The following is a 20,127-nucleotide window of genomic DNA, read 5'->3' as shown; positions in this document are numbered from 1 at the left end:
AAATGTTTATATTCGACCCCCACACGGTCTCATTCGACTGCCGTTCTAGCACCAACCGTCTGTTCTGCTGTGAGGCACCGAACAAAAGCTTTGTGAGGGGAGGGACGACGATGTTGATCGCATCCTTTATGTTATAGTGACACCAAGAGGATAACAGCTTCCAAACAGAACTAATGCAGAAGACATTTGCTCATTTATATGTTGTAAGCAAACATTGTGACTGCAATGAGAATCAAGAGCAAAGGAACGGTTCTAACCAAAATACAAAGAGCTAAAGTAGCTGTATTTTATTGTCGTAAATTATATTATAAATGCTGCTACAACGTAATGCACATTAAATACTGTGATGAAGTATCATCAATTGCCTCGTTTTTTACAACAACGTGTTATCTACACACTCTATTTTGTGTGGAAACAGGGAAGTAGATGCGTTTCAGTGCCTTGGACAGCCATTTTTGGAAATGGTACTGCTTATGTTGATTTTATGAAAAAGGTGTTTGACTTACGTTAGTCCAACTAAGTACAATGCTATAATTAAATAGGAGGTGTTTCTCATGAACAAAGTGTGCATTATTAAAGTCTTACCTCTCTAGATGTCCCCCTCCTGTCAGGCAGCATTAGTGTGTTGGCATGGCTTCCTGGAGCTATAGTAGATCCTATACTCATCCTGGGTCCAACTAACATGTAGCGTTTGTCTCCAGATCTGTACTGGATGCTGTGACACAGTGTCCCATCATAATTAGGCTCTGGTAGATATTTTGAAGAATAGTCTGTGGACTTTGAGCACTGCATTGAAATCAGCATGATGATACTGACGAGAAAAAGAGCTGAAACTGAGCCCACAGTTATCATCAGGTAAAAAGTCACATTATTGTCCTCATCTGCTTTTGTTGAACTTTTAACATCTGAAGCTGCAAAAGCTTCTTTGGGCTCCACGACTTTGACGATGACAGTAGCTGTTGCTGAGAGTGACACGTTCCCATTGTCTTTGACCAGTATGACCAGTTTGTGCTCAGCCTCGTCTGTCTCTGTGAATGAGCGCAGTGTTCTGATCTGTCCTGTATAGCGGTCCAAACCAAAGAGACTGTGGTCAGTAACTTCCTGCAGTGAAAACAGTAACCAGCCGTTATATCCTATGTCAGCATCATAGGCTCTGACTTTAGTCACCAATTGTCCTGCGTTCACATTGCGGGGAATCTCCTCCACACCTTCAGCAGAACCGTTGGAGCTGACTGGATACAGGATGACTGGAGCGTTGTCGTTCTGATCCAGAATGAACACGTTCACTGTGACGTTGCTGCTCAGAGACGGAGTTCCAGAATCTGACGCTACAACGTGGAACTGGAAAGTTTTCACCGTGTCAAAGTCAAAACTTTTAAGCGCCATGATGTCTCCGTTCTCTGAGTTGATGTTAAGAAACGACGTCACTTTATTATATTTGCTTCCATCTCTGATAATATGATAAGATATAAGAGCATTATCTCCTTCATCACGATCAGACGCAGTCAAAGAGAATACCGACTGTCCTGGAGGATTATTCTCGGGGACATAGAAGTTGTATCTGCTCGTTGAAAACCCTGGACTGTTATCGTTTACATCGGATACAACAACTCTTAATGTCTTTTCAGATGTTAAGGCTGGTTCACCTGCATCTTTTGCAGTCACTGTAACATCATAGATCGACTGCTTTTCCCTGTCGAGCTGTGACTTTGTCACAAGAGCGTACATGTTTTCCTGTATCGAAGGTGTTAAAGTGAAAGGCGTGTCACCGTTTACAAGGCTGATAACTTTTCCGTTTACTCCTGAATCGAGGTCGGTGATACTAAGAAGTGCCACCGTCGTCCCTAGTCTGGCATCCTCTGGTATTTCATTAGATAATGACGTTACTTCAATCGCAGGTGCATTGTCATTTACGTCTCTAATATTTACAGTTATGCTTTTATCGGTTCTAAGTGGAACAGCGCCACTGTCGGAGGCTTGAATATCTATTTCATAACTGTCATCCACTTCATAATCTAGTTGTCCTTTCACTGTTATTTCACCTGTGCTCGGGTTGACGTCAAACATTTCCTGCACCTTGCTGTTTACATTACCAAATGAATAACTAACTTCTCCATTTACATCTTCATCTAGATCAGTGGCGTTTACTCGAATAACTATTGTGCCAATTGGTGAATTCTCATTTATCTCCGCAGAATATACGTCCTTTGTAAAAATGGGAGCATTATCATTCACATCTAGAACATCTATTAATATCTCCATAGACCCAGATTTCGGGGGTTTACCCCCATCCACGGCTGTAAGCAGTAGTTTGTGGCTGCTGGATGCTTCCCTGTCTAAAGGACTTTGTAACTGTAAAATAGGCACTTTGCCATCTTTCCCTCGATCCTTCACTTCCAGTCGAAAATGGTTATTTTGACTAAGTTTATACTGTTGAACTGAATTCATTCCGCCATCTGGGTCGAGTGCTGCATGCAGCTGAAACCGTGTTCCCGGTAAAGTGGACTCTGAAATCTCCAGCCTTTTGTTGTTCTCCGGGAAAGAGGGCGAGTGGTCATTAACGTCTAACACCTCCACTGCAACATAATGGATCTCCAGCGGGTTCTCCAGCACGCTTTTAAGGTTTATCAGACACGCACTGGTCCGCTGGCATATTTCCTCCCGGTCAATTTTACGATTTACGTACAGAATCCCATCATTTTGGTTTACCTGGAAGAGCGGTTCAGTGGAGCCAGAAACGATGCGAAACCCCCTCGCTTTTAAAATACTAGGATCGATTCCCAAATCCTTCGCTATATTCCCGACTGCCGTTCCTTCTTTGATCTCCTCCGATATAGAATATCTCATCTGTCCCGAGGCCTTCATGCCGAAAAGCAGAGTCAACGCCAACACGAAGGAAATCCATTTTCTTCCTTGTCGGCCGGAGCACGGTCCGCTTTGTTCCATTGTCTGAGGCCAGGGGATAAATCCAGTAAACGCTACGTGATCGCAACACTGTTTACATATTCTTTAAATCCACAAATAAAATCCAGGGCTAACAAAGCACCCGTTTCCCATGGACGACGATATGGCAATATGAAATCGCGGACAGAGGATAATGGTGCGCGCTCTTCAATGAATTCAGAGGCAGTCTCATAGACCTGCAGAGAGTGAACTGTATGGTGCGTATTTCTTGTTGTTTAGTGCCACCATGCGACTCCATCAGAAACACAGATATATTTGAATTCGTGTAACTTACTGCCACAAATACTGCATAAAACACTAAGCATGAAGATGAGATGCAATCGTTATATCACACAATAACAAGTCACACAGACTAACGCAGTTTGCAAGATGACAAATATTCATTTCATACATTTTATGACGGGGAGATTCAATAATTCCAGCAAAATGCCATCAAGACAACACCAACAACCAGCAGAGATGCTTTCCAAGAATAGAAAAGCTAAAACTTGTTGTAAAAAACATCATCCAGTTTCATGTCACAGAAAGCCCTGAATCTTGGCCATCAATCTAAATCTGATTATGTTGCTGTCCAGCAATTGTGTGATTGCATAATTGTTTTGCATTTTTAGCCTGCAGAATGACATTAGAAAATCTCTTACCTCGCCAGTTGCAGACCTCCTGTCAGGCAGCATTAGTGTATTGGCATGGCTTCCTGGGGCTATAGTAGATCCTATACTCATCCTGGGTCCAACTAACATGTAGCGTTTGTCTCCAGATCTGTACTGGATGCTGTGACAAAGTGTCCCATCATAATTAGGCTCTGGCAGATATTTAGAAGTGTAGTCTGTGGACTTTGAGCACTGCATTGAAATCAGCACGATGATACTGACGAAAAAAAGAGCTGAAACTGAGCCCACAGTTATCATCAGGTAAAAAGTCACATTATTGTCCTCCTCTGCTTTTGTTGAGCTTTTAACATCAGAAGCTGCAAAAGCTTCTTTGGGCTCCACGACTTTGACAATGACAGTAGCTGTTGCTGAGAGTGACACGTTCCCATTGTCTTTGACCAGTATGACCAGCTTGTGCTCAGCCTCGTCTGTCTCTGTGAATGAGCGAAGTGTTCTGATCTGTCCTGTATAGCGGTCCAAACCAAAGAGACTGTGGTCAGTAACTTCCTGCAGTGAAAACAGTAACCAGCCGTTATATCCTATATCAGCGTCATAGGCTCTGACTTTAGTCACCAAGTGTCCTGCGTTCACATTGCGGGGAATCTCCTCCACACCTTCAGCAGAACCGTTGGAGCTGACTGGATACAGGATGACTGGAGCGTTGTCGTTCTGATCCAGAATGAACACGTTCACTGTGACGTTGCTGCTCAGTGACGGAGTTCCAGAATCTGACGCAACAACGTGGAACTGGAAAGTTTTCACTGTTTCAAAGTCAAAACTTTTTAGCGCCGAAATTTGCCCATTATCGGTATTTATATTTAGGAAAGATGACGTCACGTCATTTCCACCCCCTCCTCTCGCAATATGATATGAAATAGCCGCATTTTCATTCATGTCAATGTCAGTTGCGCTCAAAGAGAATACTGGCGCTCCAGCAACATTATTTTCTGACAGGTAGAACTGTAACGGACTTTGGTTGAAATGTGGACTGTTGTCATTAACGTCTGATATCTGAACGTTTAAAGTTTTAAATGTCGATAAGGGAGGTTCGCCACAATCATTGGCTTTAATAATAATTTCATACTGTGGCCCCTGCTCTCGATCTAATAAAGCTTTAGTAACAACTGAATAAATATTCTCCTTATAGGAGGGTTTTAACTCGAAAGGCACGCCGTCGTTTATGCGCAAAATAACTTTTCCATTAACACCTGAGTCTTTATCCGTCACACTTATAAGTGAAATAACTGTTCCAGGCTTTGCATCTTCAGACACTGTATTAGAAAGGGATGTCACTTCTATTTCTGGCGGATTATCGTTTACGTCTTTAATCTTTACAATAACTCTACATCTCCCTGTTAATGGAGGCTGCCCTTTATCGGATGCCTGGACTTCCAGTTTATAAATTTCCGAATCTTCAAAATCCAACGGCCCTTTCAATTTAATTTGTCCACTTAAACTGTTCAGTTCAAATATCTCGTAGATTTTACGTGCCATTGTTTTGCTGAAGCTGTACTCGATTTCTCCACCACTCCCTTCGTCAGGATCCGTTGCATTTACTTTCGTAACAGCAGCGCCAATTTGAGCATTTTCATATATTTCTGTTTGATAAGTCTCCTGACTAAACATTGGACGATTATCATTACTGTCTAGAACGATAATGGAAACATTCATTGTGCCTGATCTCGGAGGTTTACCTCCGTCAACTGCTGTAACAAATAACACGTGTTTATTCTTCTGTTCTCTGTCTAATGCCTTCTTCAGCACTAACAATGGTATCTTATCTTCATCGCTATTACTTATATCTATTTCAAAGTGATCGTTTGACGTTAATGTGTATGTGCGGATGGAATTTATTCCAGCATCGGGATCACGGGCCGCGTGCAGTTCGAATCTCGTTCCCGGAGAAGAATGCTCTGCTATTTCAAATGTTTGTGCCTTTTCGGAAAAACTGGGAGCGTGATCATTCACATCAGTGATTTCAATAACGACATGGTGCATTTCCAGAGGATTTTCGACAAGGATCTTTAGCTCCATTACACAGGCACCACTGCCGTGACAGAGCTCCTCCCTGTCTATTTTGCTCCGGACCTGTAAAGCACCGCTGTCCGGATTTACCTCAAAGAAAGTCTCCTTAGATCCAGAAACAACACGGAAACGTCGATCAGCCAGAGACGTTCTGTCCAGACCCAGATCCTTGGCGACATTCCCAACAACGGTTCCTTCTTTCACCTCCTCGGGAATAGAGTATCTCAATTCACCCACTGCCTGCTTTCCAAAAAACCCCAGTAAACACAAACGAAAAGCGAGCAAGCCATAGTCACTCGGTCGTCCTTTGCTCCCCATCGTTATCCAACAGCATCAGCGCAGGATTATTCCACTCGTATGATCAAATGTTTATATTCGACCCCCACACGGTCTCATTCGACTGCCGTTCTCACACCAAACGTTTGTTCTGCTGTGAGGCACCGAACAAAAGCTTTGTGAGGGGAGGGACGACGATGTTGATCGCATCCTTTATGTTATAGTGACACCAAGAGGATAACAGCTTCCAAACAGAACTAATGCAGAAGACATTTGCTCATTTATATATTGTAAGCAAACATTGTGACTGCAATGAGAATCAAGAGCAAAGGAACGGTTCTAACTAAAATACAAAGAGCTAAAGTACCTGTATTTTATTGTCATAAATGATATTTTAAATGCTGCTACAACGTAATGCACATTAAATACTCTGATGAAGTATCATCAATTGCCTCGTTTTTTACAACATCGTGTTATCTACACACTCTATTTTGTGTGGAAACAGGGAAGTAGATGCGTTTCAGTGCCTTGTACAGCGCCCCCCCCCCCCCCAATCCCAACCCAGCACCTGAAACAATGAACTCCGTGCTCTCATATTCATAGCCAGCAAATACATAACCCAACAGGGTCAACACGGTGTAAAATCCTGCTGCCTACTTATTGCCATAAACGAGCCTGACATTATTATGAATTATATCATTTTGAAATATGCCGATAATAATGCTCCCCAGAGTGTACTGCAGAGGTCAACAACATGGGCAGGGATAGTCAGGAATATTATGTGAGCAACCTATGGATTACAAGCTGCACACAGTCATACAAAACCATGTGAAAGACAGAACAACACAGGCAACATCAAATACTGTTACAAGGACCCGAAAGAGAGCATCAAACTCATCACACATATTGTGATGATCCTAATTTTTGGAAATGGTACTGCTTATGTTGATTTTATGAAAAAGGTGTTTGACTTACGTTAGTCCAACTAAGTACAATGCTACAATTAAATAGGAGGTGTTTCTCATGAACAAAGTGTGCATTATTAAAGTCTTACCTCTCCAGATGTCCCTCTCCTGTCAGGCAGCATTAATGTGTTGGCATGGCTTCCTGGGACTATAGTAGATCCTATACTCATCCTGGGTCCAACTAACATGTAGCGTTTGTCTCCAGATCTGTACTGGATGCTGTGACACAGTGTCCCATCATAATTAGGCTCTGGCAGATATTTAGAAGTATAGTCTGTGGACTTTGAGCACTGCATTGAAATCAGCACGATGATACTGATGAGAAAAAGAGCTGAAACTGAGCCCACAGTTATCATCAGGTAAAAAGTCACATTATTGTCCTCCTCTGCTTTTGTTGAACTTTTCACATCAGAAGCTGCAAAAGCTTCTTTGGGCTCCACGACTTTGACGATGACAGTAGCTGTTGCTGAGAGTGACACGTTCCCATTGTCTTTGACCAGTATGACCAGTTTGTGCTCAGCCTCGTCTGTCTCTGTGAATGAGCGAAGTGTTCTGATCTGTCCTGTATAGCGGTCCAAACCAAAGAGACTGTGGTCAGTAACTTCCTGCAGTGAAAACAGTAACCAGCCGTTATATCCTATATCAGCATCATAGGCTCTGACTTTAGTCACCAAGTGTCCAGCGTTCACATTGCGGGGAATCTCCTCCACACCTTCAGCAGAACCGTTGGAGCTCACTGGATACAGGATGACTGGAGCGTTGTCGTTCTGATCCAGAATGAACACGTTCACTGTGACGTTGCTGCTCAGTGACGGAGTTCCAGAATCTGACGCAACAACGTGGAACTGGAAAGTTTTCACTGTTTCAAAGTCGAAACTTTTTAAGGATGTAATCTGACCGTTATCAGAATTTATGTTGAGGAAAGTTATGTCATTTTTATTCCCTTCCCTGACAATATGATAAGAAATAGCTGCATTATCATTCAAATCATTGTCCGTTGCACTGACAGAGAATATCGAGTTTCCAGCTGCATTATTTTCTGAGAGATAAAACTCTAACCTGCTTTTTTCAAAATGTGGACTGTTGTCATTTACATCTGAAATCCAAATGTTGAGAGTTTTAAAAGTAGATAAGGGAGGTTCGCCGCAGTCCGTTGCTTTTATTGTTATCTCATAATGTGACACCTGCTCTCGATCTAAATAATCATTTGTGACCACTGAATATGTGTTCTCCTTATACGAGGCCTTCAATACAAACGGAACGTCATTTGTTATTTGGGAAATTATTTTACTGTTAACACCTGAGTCTTTGTCCCGCACGCTAAGAAGCGAAATAACCGTTCCAGGTTTTGAGTCTTCTGACGCTGTGTCTGACAGTGACGTTACTTCTATTTCTGGGGGATTATCGTTGACGTCTTTAATCTTAATAATGACTCTACACTCACCTGTCAGTGGAGGTGTTCCTTTATCGGACGCCTCCACAACCAGTTCATATTCATCGTTTTCTTCATAGTCTACTACTCCTTTTATTTTTATTTCTCCAGTTAATTTGTCCAATTCAAAAATATCGTAGGCCTTCCGCAACAAGGTTTTTCCAAGCGTGTACTCAATTTCCCCATTATTGTCTTCGTCGCGATCTGTCGCATTCATTTTAAACACTGACGTACCAGGAGGAACGTTTTCTTGAATTAAAACTTCGTACAGTTCCTGACTGAATACAGGGCGATTGTCATTACTGTCGAGAACAATAATGGAAACATTTAACGTGCCTGATCTCGGAGGTTTACCTCCGTCAACTGCAGTCACCAGCAGAGTGTGCGTGTTCTTTTGTTCTCTGTCCAACGATTTCTTAAGCACTAAAAATGGTATCTTAGCTGCATCGTTTTGACGGATATTTATTTCAAAATGTTCATTTACTGTTAAAGTGTACGTACGAATTGAGTTTATTCCGGCATCAGGGTCACTAGCAGTGTGCAGCTGAAATCTCCTTCCTGGCAGCGTTTGTTCCGCTATTTCAAATGTTTGATTCTTTTCGGGAAAACTCGGAGAATGATCATTAACATCAGTAATTTCCACAACAGCGTAGTGTATTTCCAAAGGGTTTTCAACGAGGATTTTCAGCTCCATGAGGCAGGCGCCACTGCCCTGACAAAGCTCCTCCCTGTCAATGTGATTATTGACGTACAGTGCTCCATTATTCTGGTTTACTTCAAAAATAGCGTCTTTACTTCCAGACACAACGCGGAACCGTCTATCAATCAAAGAAGCGATATCCAGGCCAAGATCCTTCGCAACGTTTCCAACGACAGTTCCGTCTTTAACCTCCTCGGGAACAGAGTATCGGATTTGAGCAAAAGCCTGTTCTCCGAAAAACAGCAGCAGAATCCCATAAAAAGCCACCGTGGAGCGCTTCCTCGTTGGAGTATTTGTATCCGTTCCCATCGTTGTAACACAAACACAACATACACGCACGAGCCTGTTAATGCGACCAACAATTATTTATATTAATGCCGTGAGTGTTGCATATTTGCAGAACGCAGACGTGATCTCATCGGTCGGTGGGCTAGATTCAACTGCTTCCCTGCACTGATGATAAAATGTCAAACAAAAGGTTTGCAAGGGGTGGGATGAAGACGTTTATGGTTTCATGATTTGATAGTGACACCCAGAGGTTGTTACAGGGAACTGTTCTCTTTATCAGCTTATCAAACGCTCTTATTGACATGAGAGCAAAACTCAGGTATTGGGAAACTAATAAAAGCCCCAAATTATGATATTGTCTGCTCGTAATAATTTGATTGATCATTAAAATAATAGTTTCCACTGCTTTACTGATAAAGCTGACCATATTCAGCTTGTCAGTACCATGGACAGCAATCATGAATATGTGTATGTCTGTCCTGGTTATGACAAATGTAAATAACAACCAAAGACACCATGAACTGATTACAGAGAATCCTCACCGATTTGAAACAACTAAAATACAACACAGTCATGCTGCTCAAACATTCCACACATAATGCTCCATCTACCAACTTTCACATCAGACATAGGTTAGAAGTTAGAATGCACTGAAAACGTATTGCCCACATATTCACAAATACAGACAATTTACGGTTTTGCTGAGCAGTTCATTATTTTCAGCACCACGGACAGCGGTCACGATGATCAGATTCTGCCCGTACAGACAGACCACTTCAAAGAAAATTTGCTTTTTTTGTCTATATATCATTCATCATGACTATGGGTGTGCAAGAACAGGACAGTGCCGTTTTGTGTTATAGACAGAGCTCTCTAGCCACATCCAGTGTGTTGCTATTTAAACATTTTAATTAATTGAATATCTTACTTTATAACCGTTGGCAGTGAGACGTTAAGAGAGAGAAGAAACTCAAACAACTTCTTAGAATATGTACAAGAGTAATTTAAACAAATGATAGGAAGAAAGCTTTGACCACAATGTAAATACAATGCTATGCACTGGAAAATGTATGATTTTTGTATGTCTTACCTCTCCAGATATCCCTCTCCTGTCAGGCAGCATTAGTGTGTTGGCATGGCTTCCTGGAACTATAGTAGATCCTATGCTCATCCTAGGTCCAACTAACATGTAGCGTTTGTCTCCAGATCTGTACTGGATGCTATGACATAGTGTCCCATCATAATTAGGCTCTGGTAGATATTTAGAAGTGTAGTTTGTGGACTTTGAGCACTGCATTGAAATCAGCACGATGATACTGACGAGAAAAAGAGCTGAAACTGAGCCCACAGTTATCATCAGGTAAAAAGTCACATTATTGTCCTCCTCTGCTTTTGTTGAGCTTTTAACATCAGAAGCTGCAAAAGCTTCTTTGGGCTCCACGACTTTGACGATGACAGTAGCTGTTGCTGAGAGGGACACGTTCCCATTGTCTTTGACCAGTATGACCAGTTTGTGCTCAGCCTCGTCTGTCTCTGTGAATGAGCGAAGTGTTCTGATCTGTCCTGTATAGCGGTCCAAACCAAAGAGACTGTGGTCAGTAACTTCCTGCAGTGAAAACAGTAACCAGCCATTATATCCTATATCAGCGTCATAGGCTCTGACTTTAGTCACCAAGTGTCCTGCGTTCACATTGCGGGGAATCTCCTCAACACCTTCAGCAGAACCGTTGGAGCTGACTGGATACAGGATGACTGGAGTGTTGTCGTTCTGATCCAGAATGAACACGTTCACTGTGACGTTGCTGCTCATTGACGGAGTTCCAGAATCTGACGCTACAACGTGGAACTGGACAGTTTTCACTGTTTCAAAGTCGAAACTTTTCAGCGCTGAAATGTGTCCATTATCGGAATTAATATTTAGAAAAGAGGCCATATTATTCTGGGCACCTCCCCTTCCAATTCGATAGGACACTGCCGCGTTGTCGTTTAAATCTTTGTCAAATGCACTCACGGAAAATATCGATGCGCCAGGAGTGTTGTTTTCTATCAGATATAACGCCAGGGGGCTGTGTGGGAACTCTGGGGCATTATCATTGACATCTGACACTTCAATACTCAAAGTTTTCAACGCAGAGAGCGGAGGCTCTCCACAGTCTGTAGCCGTTATTGTTATGTCATAATGTGACACATTTTCTCTGTCAAGCTTTTCTTTTGTCACTAATGAATACATGTTTTCCTTAAAGGAAGGTTTTAACTCGAATGGCACATTCCCCGTCAGACTGCATATTACTTTTCCATTCAGGCCAGAATCAAGGTCTGTGACACTGATGAGGGAAATCACGGTCCCATGTTTTGAATCTTCTGGGACCATGTTGGATATTGACGTCACCTCAATCTCTGGTTTATTGTCATTCACGTCTTGAATCTTTATTAGGATATTGCAGTCTGTTGTCATAGGCGGCTGGCCCTTGTCAGAGGCTTGGACGTCTAACTTGAAAACATCAGCTGTCTCATAGTCAATGTTTCCTTTAACTCGAATTTCACCTGTGTTTCTATCGAGGCTAAAAAGATCCAACACTTTCGAATTAATATCACCACCGAAGGCATACTGGACCTCCCCATTAGTTCCCTCATCTAGATCAGTCGCTTGTACTTGTATTACAATTGTACCTATAGCAACATTTTCCTGTAAAATCACAGAGTAAACCTCTTTCGAAAAAATTGGCCTATTATCATTGTTGTCAAGAACCTTTATGGTGAGATTAAGATTCGCAGATTTTGCTGGTGTCCCTCCATCTATAGCGGTTAAAACCAAGCTGTGGTTTGTTTTCTTCTCTCTGTCCAAGTTTCTCTGTAACACCAAGAATGGGATTTTAATGTCTCCCCTATCTCGAATTTCCAGATGAAAATCATCGTTTTGACTGAGTTTATAACGCTGCACAGAATTTATTCCCACATCGGGATCACGTGCGCCCGGTAACTGAAACCGGACCTCTGGCAGCGTCGTCTCTGCTATTTCAATTATCTTTTCTTTCTCCGTAAAAGTCGGTGCGTGGTCGTTTGCATCCGTTATTTCCACTGTGACATAATGAATTTCCAGCGGATTCTCAATAACGATTTTCACATCTATTAAGCAGGCTCCGTTTTTATCGCACAGCTGTTCTCGGTCGAGATTCTTGTGAACATATAAAACCCCATTGTTCGGGTTTACCTCAAACAGCGCGTCCTGAGCTCCGGACACGATACGGAATCGTCTGTTAATCAAGGCGCTGACGTCCAGGCCCAAATCTTTGGCCACGTTTCCAACAACAGCTCCCACTTTGACCTCCTCCGGTGTCGTGTATTTTATCTGGGCGAGGATCAGCTCGCCAAAGCAAAACAGCAGAGAGAAAAGCAGCGGACGCGACCAAGACATCATTCTGCCTCTTTATCCTTCCTCTCCTTTGGCGTAAATCATTTAGAATAGCATCCTCAAATGTCGTCGTCTTAAAACACCCCGGCCGTCCTGCGATCACGTTTCAGAAAGACCTGCGCGCGATGGAAGGAAAATATCCGAATAGGTGGCATCCTTTGTGGTCGAGCGGACAAAAAACTGTCTCTGAAAGGGGCAGAGTCTATTTTTCCTGAAGCCTCTGCAATTCCGTACTGTAACACTGACACCCAGTGGGAAACTCCACCGTTAAATTCGTCATAAAGGGGAGAAAAAACGATTCCACCGACCAGAAAGCATCAAATTTAGACTCACACATACATATGTATTTAAGATAAACATTCATCCCTATCGGGTACACAACAGCGTTGGTGCTGTAATGTCTTAAAACTGAACAAACCATTTCAATTGTCGATAAAGTGACACAACGTTTGCTCTCTCTTCCAGACGATATAATAAAACAAGATGTACACGTCACAACAGCGTGACCAAATTAACTAAGACCACATGCTCGTGTGCAGGAATTTATGGACTAAATGACCCGTAAATACAATTTAAAGAGACTGAAGTTAAGAACATCTGTAGTAGATCAAACAAAAGAGAGTGAGCTTAGTTTAAATGAACCACTGGAATCCTGGAAGTACAACCAGATTCCTAAATGACAGAAGCGCAGTTAAGTTGCACTGATTTGTAGTAAATGGGCTAAAAAACAGACCACGAATAAAATCCTTTCCATCCATAAGAACGTATAAGCTAAATACATACAGCTTTTAAAAGAAATTAACATTCAAGTTTAAAAGGTTATCAAGAACAATGTACATCGCTGCGAAAATTGCCTTCCCCTGAGCAAAAGCCTATACATATTGCTAAGAAAAAACAATTTCCATCTGCAACATGAATGCCGACATGAACAAGTTCACTGTGTGAAGAGTATCAGCATAAGTACACTTATCACAGCACTATAATCTCTTACAAGAGGAAACAAACACTTATTCTAAGAGAGGCAAATGGCCATTGAAACATTTTTGTACTGTCACCATTGATTATTTTAAGCTTCTCGAGGTGATCCTATGGCTCAGGAGGATATTATCTTTGTTAGTTTGTGAGTGCATGAACAATTACCTTAAATTGAGATACATGGGCTTACCTTGCCAGTTGCAGACCTCCTGTCAGGCAGCATTAGTGTATTGGCATGGTTTCCTGGGGCTATAGTAGATCCTATACTCATCCTGGGTCCAACTAACATGTAGCGTTTGTCTCCAGATCTGTACTGGATGCTGTGACACAGTGTCCCATCATAATTAGGCTCTGGCAGATATTTAGAAGTATAGTCTGTGGACTTTGAGCACTGCATGGAAATCAGCACGATGATACTAACGAGAAAAAGAGCTGAAACTGAGCTCACAGTTATCATCAGGTAAAAAGTCACATTATTGTCCTCCTCTGCTTTTGTTGAGCTTTTAACATCAGAAGCTGCAAAAGCTTCTTTGGGCTCCACGACTCTGACAATGACAGTAGCTGTTGCTGAGAGTGACACGTTCCCATTGTCTTTGACCAGTATGAGCAGCTTGTGCTCAGCCTCGTCTGTCTCTGTGAATGAGCGAAGTGTTCTGATCTGTCCTGTATAGCGGTCCAAACCAAAGAGACTGTGGTCAGTAACTTCCTGCAGTGAAAACAGTAACCAGCCATTATATCCTATATCAGCGTCATAGGCTCTGACTTTAGTCACCAAGTGTCCTGCGTTCACATTGCGGGGAATCTCCTCAACACCTTCAGCAGAACCGTTGGAGCTGACTGGATACAGGATGACTGGAGTGTTGTCGTTCTGATCCAGAATGAACACGTTCACTGTGACGTTGCTGCTCATTGACGGAGTTCCAGAATCTGACGCTACAACGTGGAACTGGACAGTTTTCACTGTTTCAAAGTCGAAACTTTTTAAGGATGTAATCTGACCGTTATCAGAATTTATGTTGAGGAAAGCCATTATGTCATTTTTATTCCCTTCCCTGACAATATGATAAGAAATAGCTGCATTGTCATTCAAATCATTGTCCGTTGCACTGACAGAGAATATCGAGTTTCCAGCTGCATTATTTTCTGACAGATAAAACTCTAACCTGCTTTTTTCAAAATGTGGACTGTTGTCATTTACATCTGAAATCCAAATGTTGAGAGTTTTAAAAGTAGATAAGGGAGGTTCGCCGCAGTCAGTTGCTTTTATTGTTATCTCATAATGTGACACCTGCTCTCGATCTAAATAATCATTTGTGACCACTGAATATGTGTTCTCCTTATACGAGGCCTTTAATACAAACGGAACGTCATTTGTTATTTGTGAAATTATTTTACTGTTAACCCCTGAGTCTCTGTCCCGCACACTAAGAAGTGAAATAACCGTTCCGGGTTTTGAGTCTTCTGACGCTGTGTCTGACAGTGACGTTACTTCTATTTCCGGGGGATTGTCGTTGACGTCTTTAATCTTAATAATGACTCTACACTCACCTGTCAGTGGAGGTGTTCCTTTATCGGACGCCTCCACAACCAGTTCATATTCATCGTTTTCTTCATAGTCTACTACTCCTTTTATTTTTATTTCTCCAGTTAATTTGTCCAATTCAAAAATATCGTAGGCCTTCCGCAACAAGGTTTTTCCAAGTGCGTACTCAATTTCTCCATTAGCGCCTTCATCACGATCTGTCGCATTCATTCTAAACACTGACGTGCCAGGAAGAACATTTTCTTGAATTAAAACTTCGTACAGTTCCTGACTGAATACAGGGCGATTGTCATTACTGTCGAGAACAATAATGGAAACGTTTAACGTGCCTGATCTCGGAGGTTTACCTCCGTCAACTGCAGTCACCAGCAGAGTGTGTGTGTTCTTTTGTTCTCTGTCCAACGATTTCTTAAGCACTAAAAATGGTATCTTACCCACATCACTTTGACGAATATTTATTTCAAAGTGCTCATTTGTTGTTAAAGTGTACGTACGAATTGAGTTAATTCCGGCATCAGGATCACGAGCAGTGTGCAGCTGAAATCGTTTTCCTGGCAGCGTTTGTTCCGCTATTTCAAACGTCTGATTCTTTTCGGGAAAACTAGGAGCGTGATCATTCACATCAGTAATTTCCACAACAGCGTAGTGTATTTCCAAAGGGTTTTCAACGAGGATTTTCAGCTCCATGAGGCAGGCGCCACTGCCCTGACAAAGCTCCTCTCTGTCAATGTGATTATTGACGTACAGTGCCCCATTTTTCTGGTTTACTTCAAAGATAGCGTCTTCACTTCCAGACACAACGCGGAACCGTCTATCAATCAAAGAAGCGATGTCCAGGCCAAGATCCTTCGCAACGTTTCCAACCACAGTTCCGTCTTTAACCTCCTCGGGAACAGAGTATCGGATTTGAGCAAAAGCCTTTTCTCCGAAAAACAGCAGCAGAATCCCATAAAAAGCCACCGTTGAGCTTCTCCTCGTTGGAGTATTTGTATCCGTTCCCATCGTTGTAACACAAACAACATACACGCACGAGCCTGTTAATGCGACCAACAATTATTTATATTAATGCCGTGAGTGTTGCATATTTGCAGAACGCAGACGTGATCTCATCGTTCGGTGGGCTTGATTCAACTGCTTCCCTTGCACTGATAAAATGTCAAACAAAAGGTTTGCAAGGGGTGGGATGAAGACGTTTATGGTTTCATGATTTGATAGTGACACCCAGAGGTTGTTACAGGGAACTGTTCTCTTTATCAGCTTATCAAACGCTCTTATTGACATGAGAGCAAAACTCAGGTCTTGGGAAACTAATAAAAGCCCAACATTATGATATTGTCTGCTCGTAATAATTTGATTGATCATTAAAATAATAGTTTTCATTGCTTAACTGGTAAAGCTGACCATATTCAGCGTGTCAGTACCATTGACATCAATCCTGAATATGTGTATGTCTGTCCTTGTTATGACAAATGTAAATAACAACTAAAAGACACCATGAACTGATGACAGAGAATCCTCATCGAATTGCAACAACTAAAATACAACACAGTCATGCTGCTTAAACATTCCACACATAATGCTCCATCTACCAACTGTCCCATCATGCATAAGTTAGAAGTTGGAAGGCACTGAAAACTTCCTACCCACATATTCACAAATAAAGACAATTTACTGTTTTGCTGGGCAGTTCATTCTTTTCAGGACCATGGACAGCGTCAAGATCAGATTCTGCCCATACAGACTGACCACTTCGAAGTAATTTAGCTTTTTTGTGCATATAACATTCCTAATGACTATTAGTTTTCATGCTGATTTGTGTTATAGACCGAGCTGTCTAGCCACATCCAGTGTGTTGCTATATAAACATTTTAATTAATTGAATATCTTACTTTAAAACTGTTGGCAGTGAGACGTTAAGAGAGAGAAGAAACTCAAACAGCGTCTTAGAATATGTACAAGAGTAATTTAAACGAATGATGCGAAGACAGCTTTGACCACAATGCAATTGAAAATATATGATTTTTGTTTGTCTTACCTCTCCAGATATCCCTCTCCTGTCAGGCAGCATTAGTGTATTGGCATGGCTTCCTGGGACTATAGTAGATCCTATACTCATCCTGGGTCCAACTAACATGTAGCGTTTGTCTCCAGATCTATACTGGATGCTGTGACACAGTGTCCCATCATAATTAGGCTCTGGCAGATATTTAGAAGTGTAGTCTGTGGACTTTGAGCACTGCATTGAAATCAGCACGATGATACTGACGAGGAAAAGAGCTGAAACTGAGCCCACAGTTATCATCAGGTAAAAAGTCACATTATTGTCCTCATTTGCTTTTGTTGAGCTTTTAACATCAGAAGCTGCAAAAGCTTCTTTGGGCTCCACGACTCTGACAATGAAAGTAGCTGTTGTTGAGAGTGACACGTTCCCATTGTCTTTGACCAGTATGAGCAGCTTGTGCTCAGCCTCGTCTGTCTCTGTGAATGAGCGAAGTGTTCTGATCTGTCCTGTATAGCGGTCCAAACCAAAGAGACTGTGGTCAGTAACCTCCTGCAGTGAAAACAGTAACCAGCCGTTATATCCTATATCAGCGTCATAGGCTCTGACTTTAGTCACCAAGTGTCCTGCGTTCACATTGCGGGGAATCTCCTCCACACCTTCAGCAGAACCGTTGGAGCTGACTGGATACAGGATGACTGGAGCGTTGTCGTTCTGATCCAGAATGAACACGTTCACTGTGACGTTGCTGCTCAGTGACGGAGTTCCGGAATCTGACGCAACAACGTGGAACTTGAACGTTTTCACAGTTTCAAAGTCAAAACTTTTCAGCGCTGATATTTGTCCATTATCAGAGTTAATACTTAAAAATGCTGCATTTTTAACTTGGCTACCTTCCCCTCTCACAATATTATAAGTTAAAGCCGCGTTTTCATTCATGTCGTTATCCGAAGCTGTCACAGAAAATATAATATTTCCTGGTACGTTATTTTCCACCAGGTAAAGTTCGATTGGATTCTTTAGAAACTGAGGGTTGTTATCATTCACGTCTGATACGTCAATACTCAGAGTTTTGAATGTAGACAGGGGAGGCTGCCCACAGTCTGTCGCTGTGAGTTCAATTTCATAATGTGACACTAATTCTCGATCCAAACGATTTTTCAAAACTAACGAGTACATGTTATCTTGATATGACGGTTTTAATTCGAATGGCACATTATCTGAGAGACTACATATGACTTTACCGTTTAAACCGGCGTCTCTGTCAGTAATACTAATGAGAGAAACCACCGTTCCGGGTTTTGAGTCTTCAGACACCATCTGTGACAACGACGTCACCTCTATCTCAGGTGTGTTGTCGTTTTCGTCCAGAACTTTGATTATCACTCTGCAATCAGTACTCATTGGAGGTTGTCCTTTGTCAGTGGCATGGACATTTAACTTAAAAACCTCATTCTTCTCAAAGTCAATATCTCCCTTTACTCGAATTTCACCAGTGTCTTTATCTAAGACAAACATATCATATATTTTCCGGTCAATTTTACCACCAAAAACATATTCAATATCTCCATTGGAACTTACATCCAGATCAGTTGCAGTTACTGCAATAACACTTGTTTCAGCCTTTACATTTTCAGGTAGTGTTACTGAATACACCTCTTGGCTAAATATAGGATGATTATCGTTTGAATCTAAAACAAAGACTGTGACGTTAAGAGTCCCTGATCTCGGTGGATTTCCACCATCGACAGCTGTCAGTATCAGTCTGTGCTCATTGTGCTTTTCTCGATCTAGAGACTTTTGTAAAACTAAGAATGGTATCTTGTCATCTCCTGTCTCTCGAATCTGTGTGCTAAAATATTCATTGTGGTTTAATTTATACACACGTACTGTATTGATGCCAACATCTGGGTCTTGCGCTGTTGGTAATTGGAAGCGTTTACCGGGAACAGTCGACTCAGATATTTCTAATACATGTTCTTCCTCCTGAAAACTTGGTGAATGATCATTGACATCAAGGATTTCCACTGCCACATAATGTATTTCCATCGGATTCTCAGCGACCATTTTCAGGTTTACTACACACGGCGAAGCGCTTTCACAGAGCTCCTCTCGGTCAATGCTTTTACGCACATACAACACGCCATTGTTCTGATGTACTTCAAACTGAGAATCTTCTGTTCCGGAGACAATCCGAAAGCGTCTTTCTTCCAATGTAGTGATGTCGAGTCCTAGATCCTTTGCGACGTTTCCAACAATAGATCCCACCTTCACTTCCTCTGGAACAGAATATTTGATCTGAGCTGAAACCCGCATCACGCAGCTCAGTATCACCGAAAAACGGAAGGCCACCCACCAGGCGAATATTCCTCGTCTTTGTTCCATCGCCTCAGCTCAGACCACTGTAGTTATTGTTACATCCACTCAAAGGTTCTTATGAAGGAGGAATTCGTCTAAAATATAAAATACAATGAGGAACCGTCTCCCATATTTTCAGCCTCACTCTGCGCGTAACCGCATCAGTCGTTTGTGTGGAAGGTTTACAGCGTTATGTCTGTCGATCAGAACAAAACCTCGCTGGAAGGGGCAGGGCCAACTCCATAACGCAACAACAATGGATGCTGATATGATACTGACACCTCGTGGACAGAGCACAATATAACCCATTTCTAACCCGGCACATAAAGGAAGATATTGGTGTGTTGCCACAGTCCAAGATGACAAGATTTAAACTGTGGTATGATAGAAGTATTGTCAATTACATCATGGACACAATGTCCACCACACTACATCCTAATAGCCATTGTACAACATCCAATTTATCAAGGAATTCCTGGGAAAGTTAGAGCAGATACGTCCGGATTTATATTAATATACTAGAGTTGTGTGTAAGAAAAC

General features: G+C 42.0%; 6 protein-coding genes across 6 annotated transcripts; all 6 read right to left on the bottom strand.

Moving 5' to 3' along the window:
- Positions 1 to 573: 573 nt before the first annotated feature.
- On the bottom strand, positions 574 to 2,946 carry LOC133959278 (protocadherin gamma-A11-like). The gene has a single exon (XM_062394398.1). The coding sequence runs from the start codon at positions 2,944 to 2,946 to the stop codon at positions 574 to 576; it is 2,373 nt and encodes a 790-aa protein (XP_062250382.1).
- Positions 2,947 to 3,482: 536 nt separating this feature from the next.
- Positions 3,483 to 6,013, bottom strand: LOC133959181 (protocadherin alpha-8-like). Its single transcript, XM_062394275.1, has one exon. It carries the CDS (start codon positions 5,955 to 5,957, stop codon positions 3,483 to 3,485), a length of 2,475 nt encoding a protein of 824 aa, XP_062250259.1. The 5' UTR covers positions 5,958 to 6,013.
- Positions 6,014 to 6,957: 944 nt separating this feature from the next.
- LOC133959280 (protocadherin alpha-8-like) lies at positions 6,958 to 9,321 on the bottom strand. Its single transcript, XM_062394399.1, has one exon. The coding sequence runs from the start codon at positions 9,319 to 9,321 to the stop codon at positions 6,958 to 6,960; it is 2,364 nt and encodes a 787-aa protein (XP_062250383.1).
- Positions 9,322 to 10,114: 793 nt separating this feature from the next.
- Positions 10,115 to 12,718, bottom strand: LOC133959180 (protocadherin alpha-8-like). Its single transcript, XM_062394274.1, has 2 exons — positions 10,361 to 12,718; positions 10,115 to 10,120 (listed from the first exon to the last, which is right to left on the bottom strand). The coding sequence occupies exons 1-2, from the start codon at positions 12,716 to 12,718 to the stop codon at positions 10,115 to 10,117; spliced, it is 2,364 nt and encodes a 787-aa protein (XP_062250258.1).
- Positions 12,719 to 13,853: 1,135 nt separating this feature from the next.
- Positions 13,854 to 16,232, bottom strand: LOC133959179 (protocadherin alpha-6-like). The gene has a single exon (XM_062394273.1). It carries the CDS (start codon positions 16,230 to 16,232, stop codon positions 13,854 to 13,856), a length of 2,379 nt encoding a protein of 792 aa, XP_062250257.1.
- Positions 16,233 to 17,115: 883 nt separating this feature from the next.
- On the bottom strand, positions 17,116 to 19,614 carry LOC133959178 (protocadherin alpha-8-like). The gene is made up of 2 exons (XM_062394272.1): positions 17,226 to 19,614; positions 17,116 to 17,126 (listed from the first exon to the last, which is right to left on the bottom strand). The coding sequence occupies exons 1-2, from the start codon at positions 19,612 to 19,614 to the stop codon at positions 17,116 to 17,118; spliced, it is 2,400 nt and encodes a 799-aa protein (XP_062250256.1).
- Between the last annotated feature and the right edge of the window lie 513 nt (positions 19,615 to 20,127).

This window comes from Platichthys flesus, chromosome 8 (assembly GCF_949316205.1).
Source record: "Platichthys flesus chromosome 8, fPlaFle2.1, whole genome shotgun sequence".
Classification (NCBI taxonomy): domain Eukaryota; kingdom Metazoa; phylum Chordata; class Actinopteri; order Pleuronectiformes; family Pleuronectidae; genus Platichthys; species Platichthys flesus.
The sequence above is the reverse complement of the archived record's forward strand: the minus strand, read 5'-3'. Positions and strand labels throughout refer to the sequence as shown.

Excerpts from the sequence above, each read along its gene's own strand:
- LOC133959278 (XM_062394398.1), bottom strand. The coding sequence starts at position 2,946 with ATGGAACAAAGCGGACCGTGCTCCGGCCGACAAGGAAGAAAATGGATT.
- LOC133959181 (XM_062394275.1), bottom strand. The coding sequence starts at position 5,957 with ATGGGGAGCAAAGGACGACCGAGTGACTATGGCTTGCTCGCTTTTCGT.
- LOC133959280 (XM_062394399.1), bottom strand. The coding sequence starts at position 9,321 with ATGGGAACGGATACAAATACTCCAACGAGGAAGCGCTCCACGGTGGCT.
- LOC133959180 (XM_062394274.1), bottom strand. The coding sequence starts at position 12,718 with ATGATGTCTTGGTCGCGTCCGCTGCTTTTCTCTCTGCTGTTTTGCTTT.
- LOC133959179 (XM_062394273.1), bottom strand. The coding sequence starts at position 16,232 with ATGGGAACGGATACAAATACTCCAACGAGGAGAAGCTCAACGGTGGCT.
- LOC133959178 (XM_062394272.1), bottom strand. The coding sequence starts at position 19,614 with ATGGAACAAAGACGAGGAATATTCGCCTGGTGGGTGGCCTTCCGTTTT.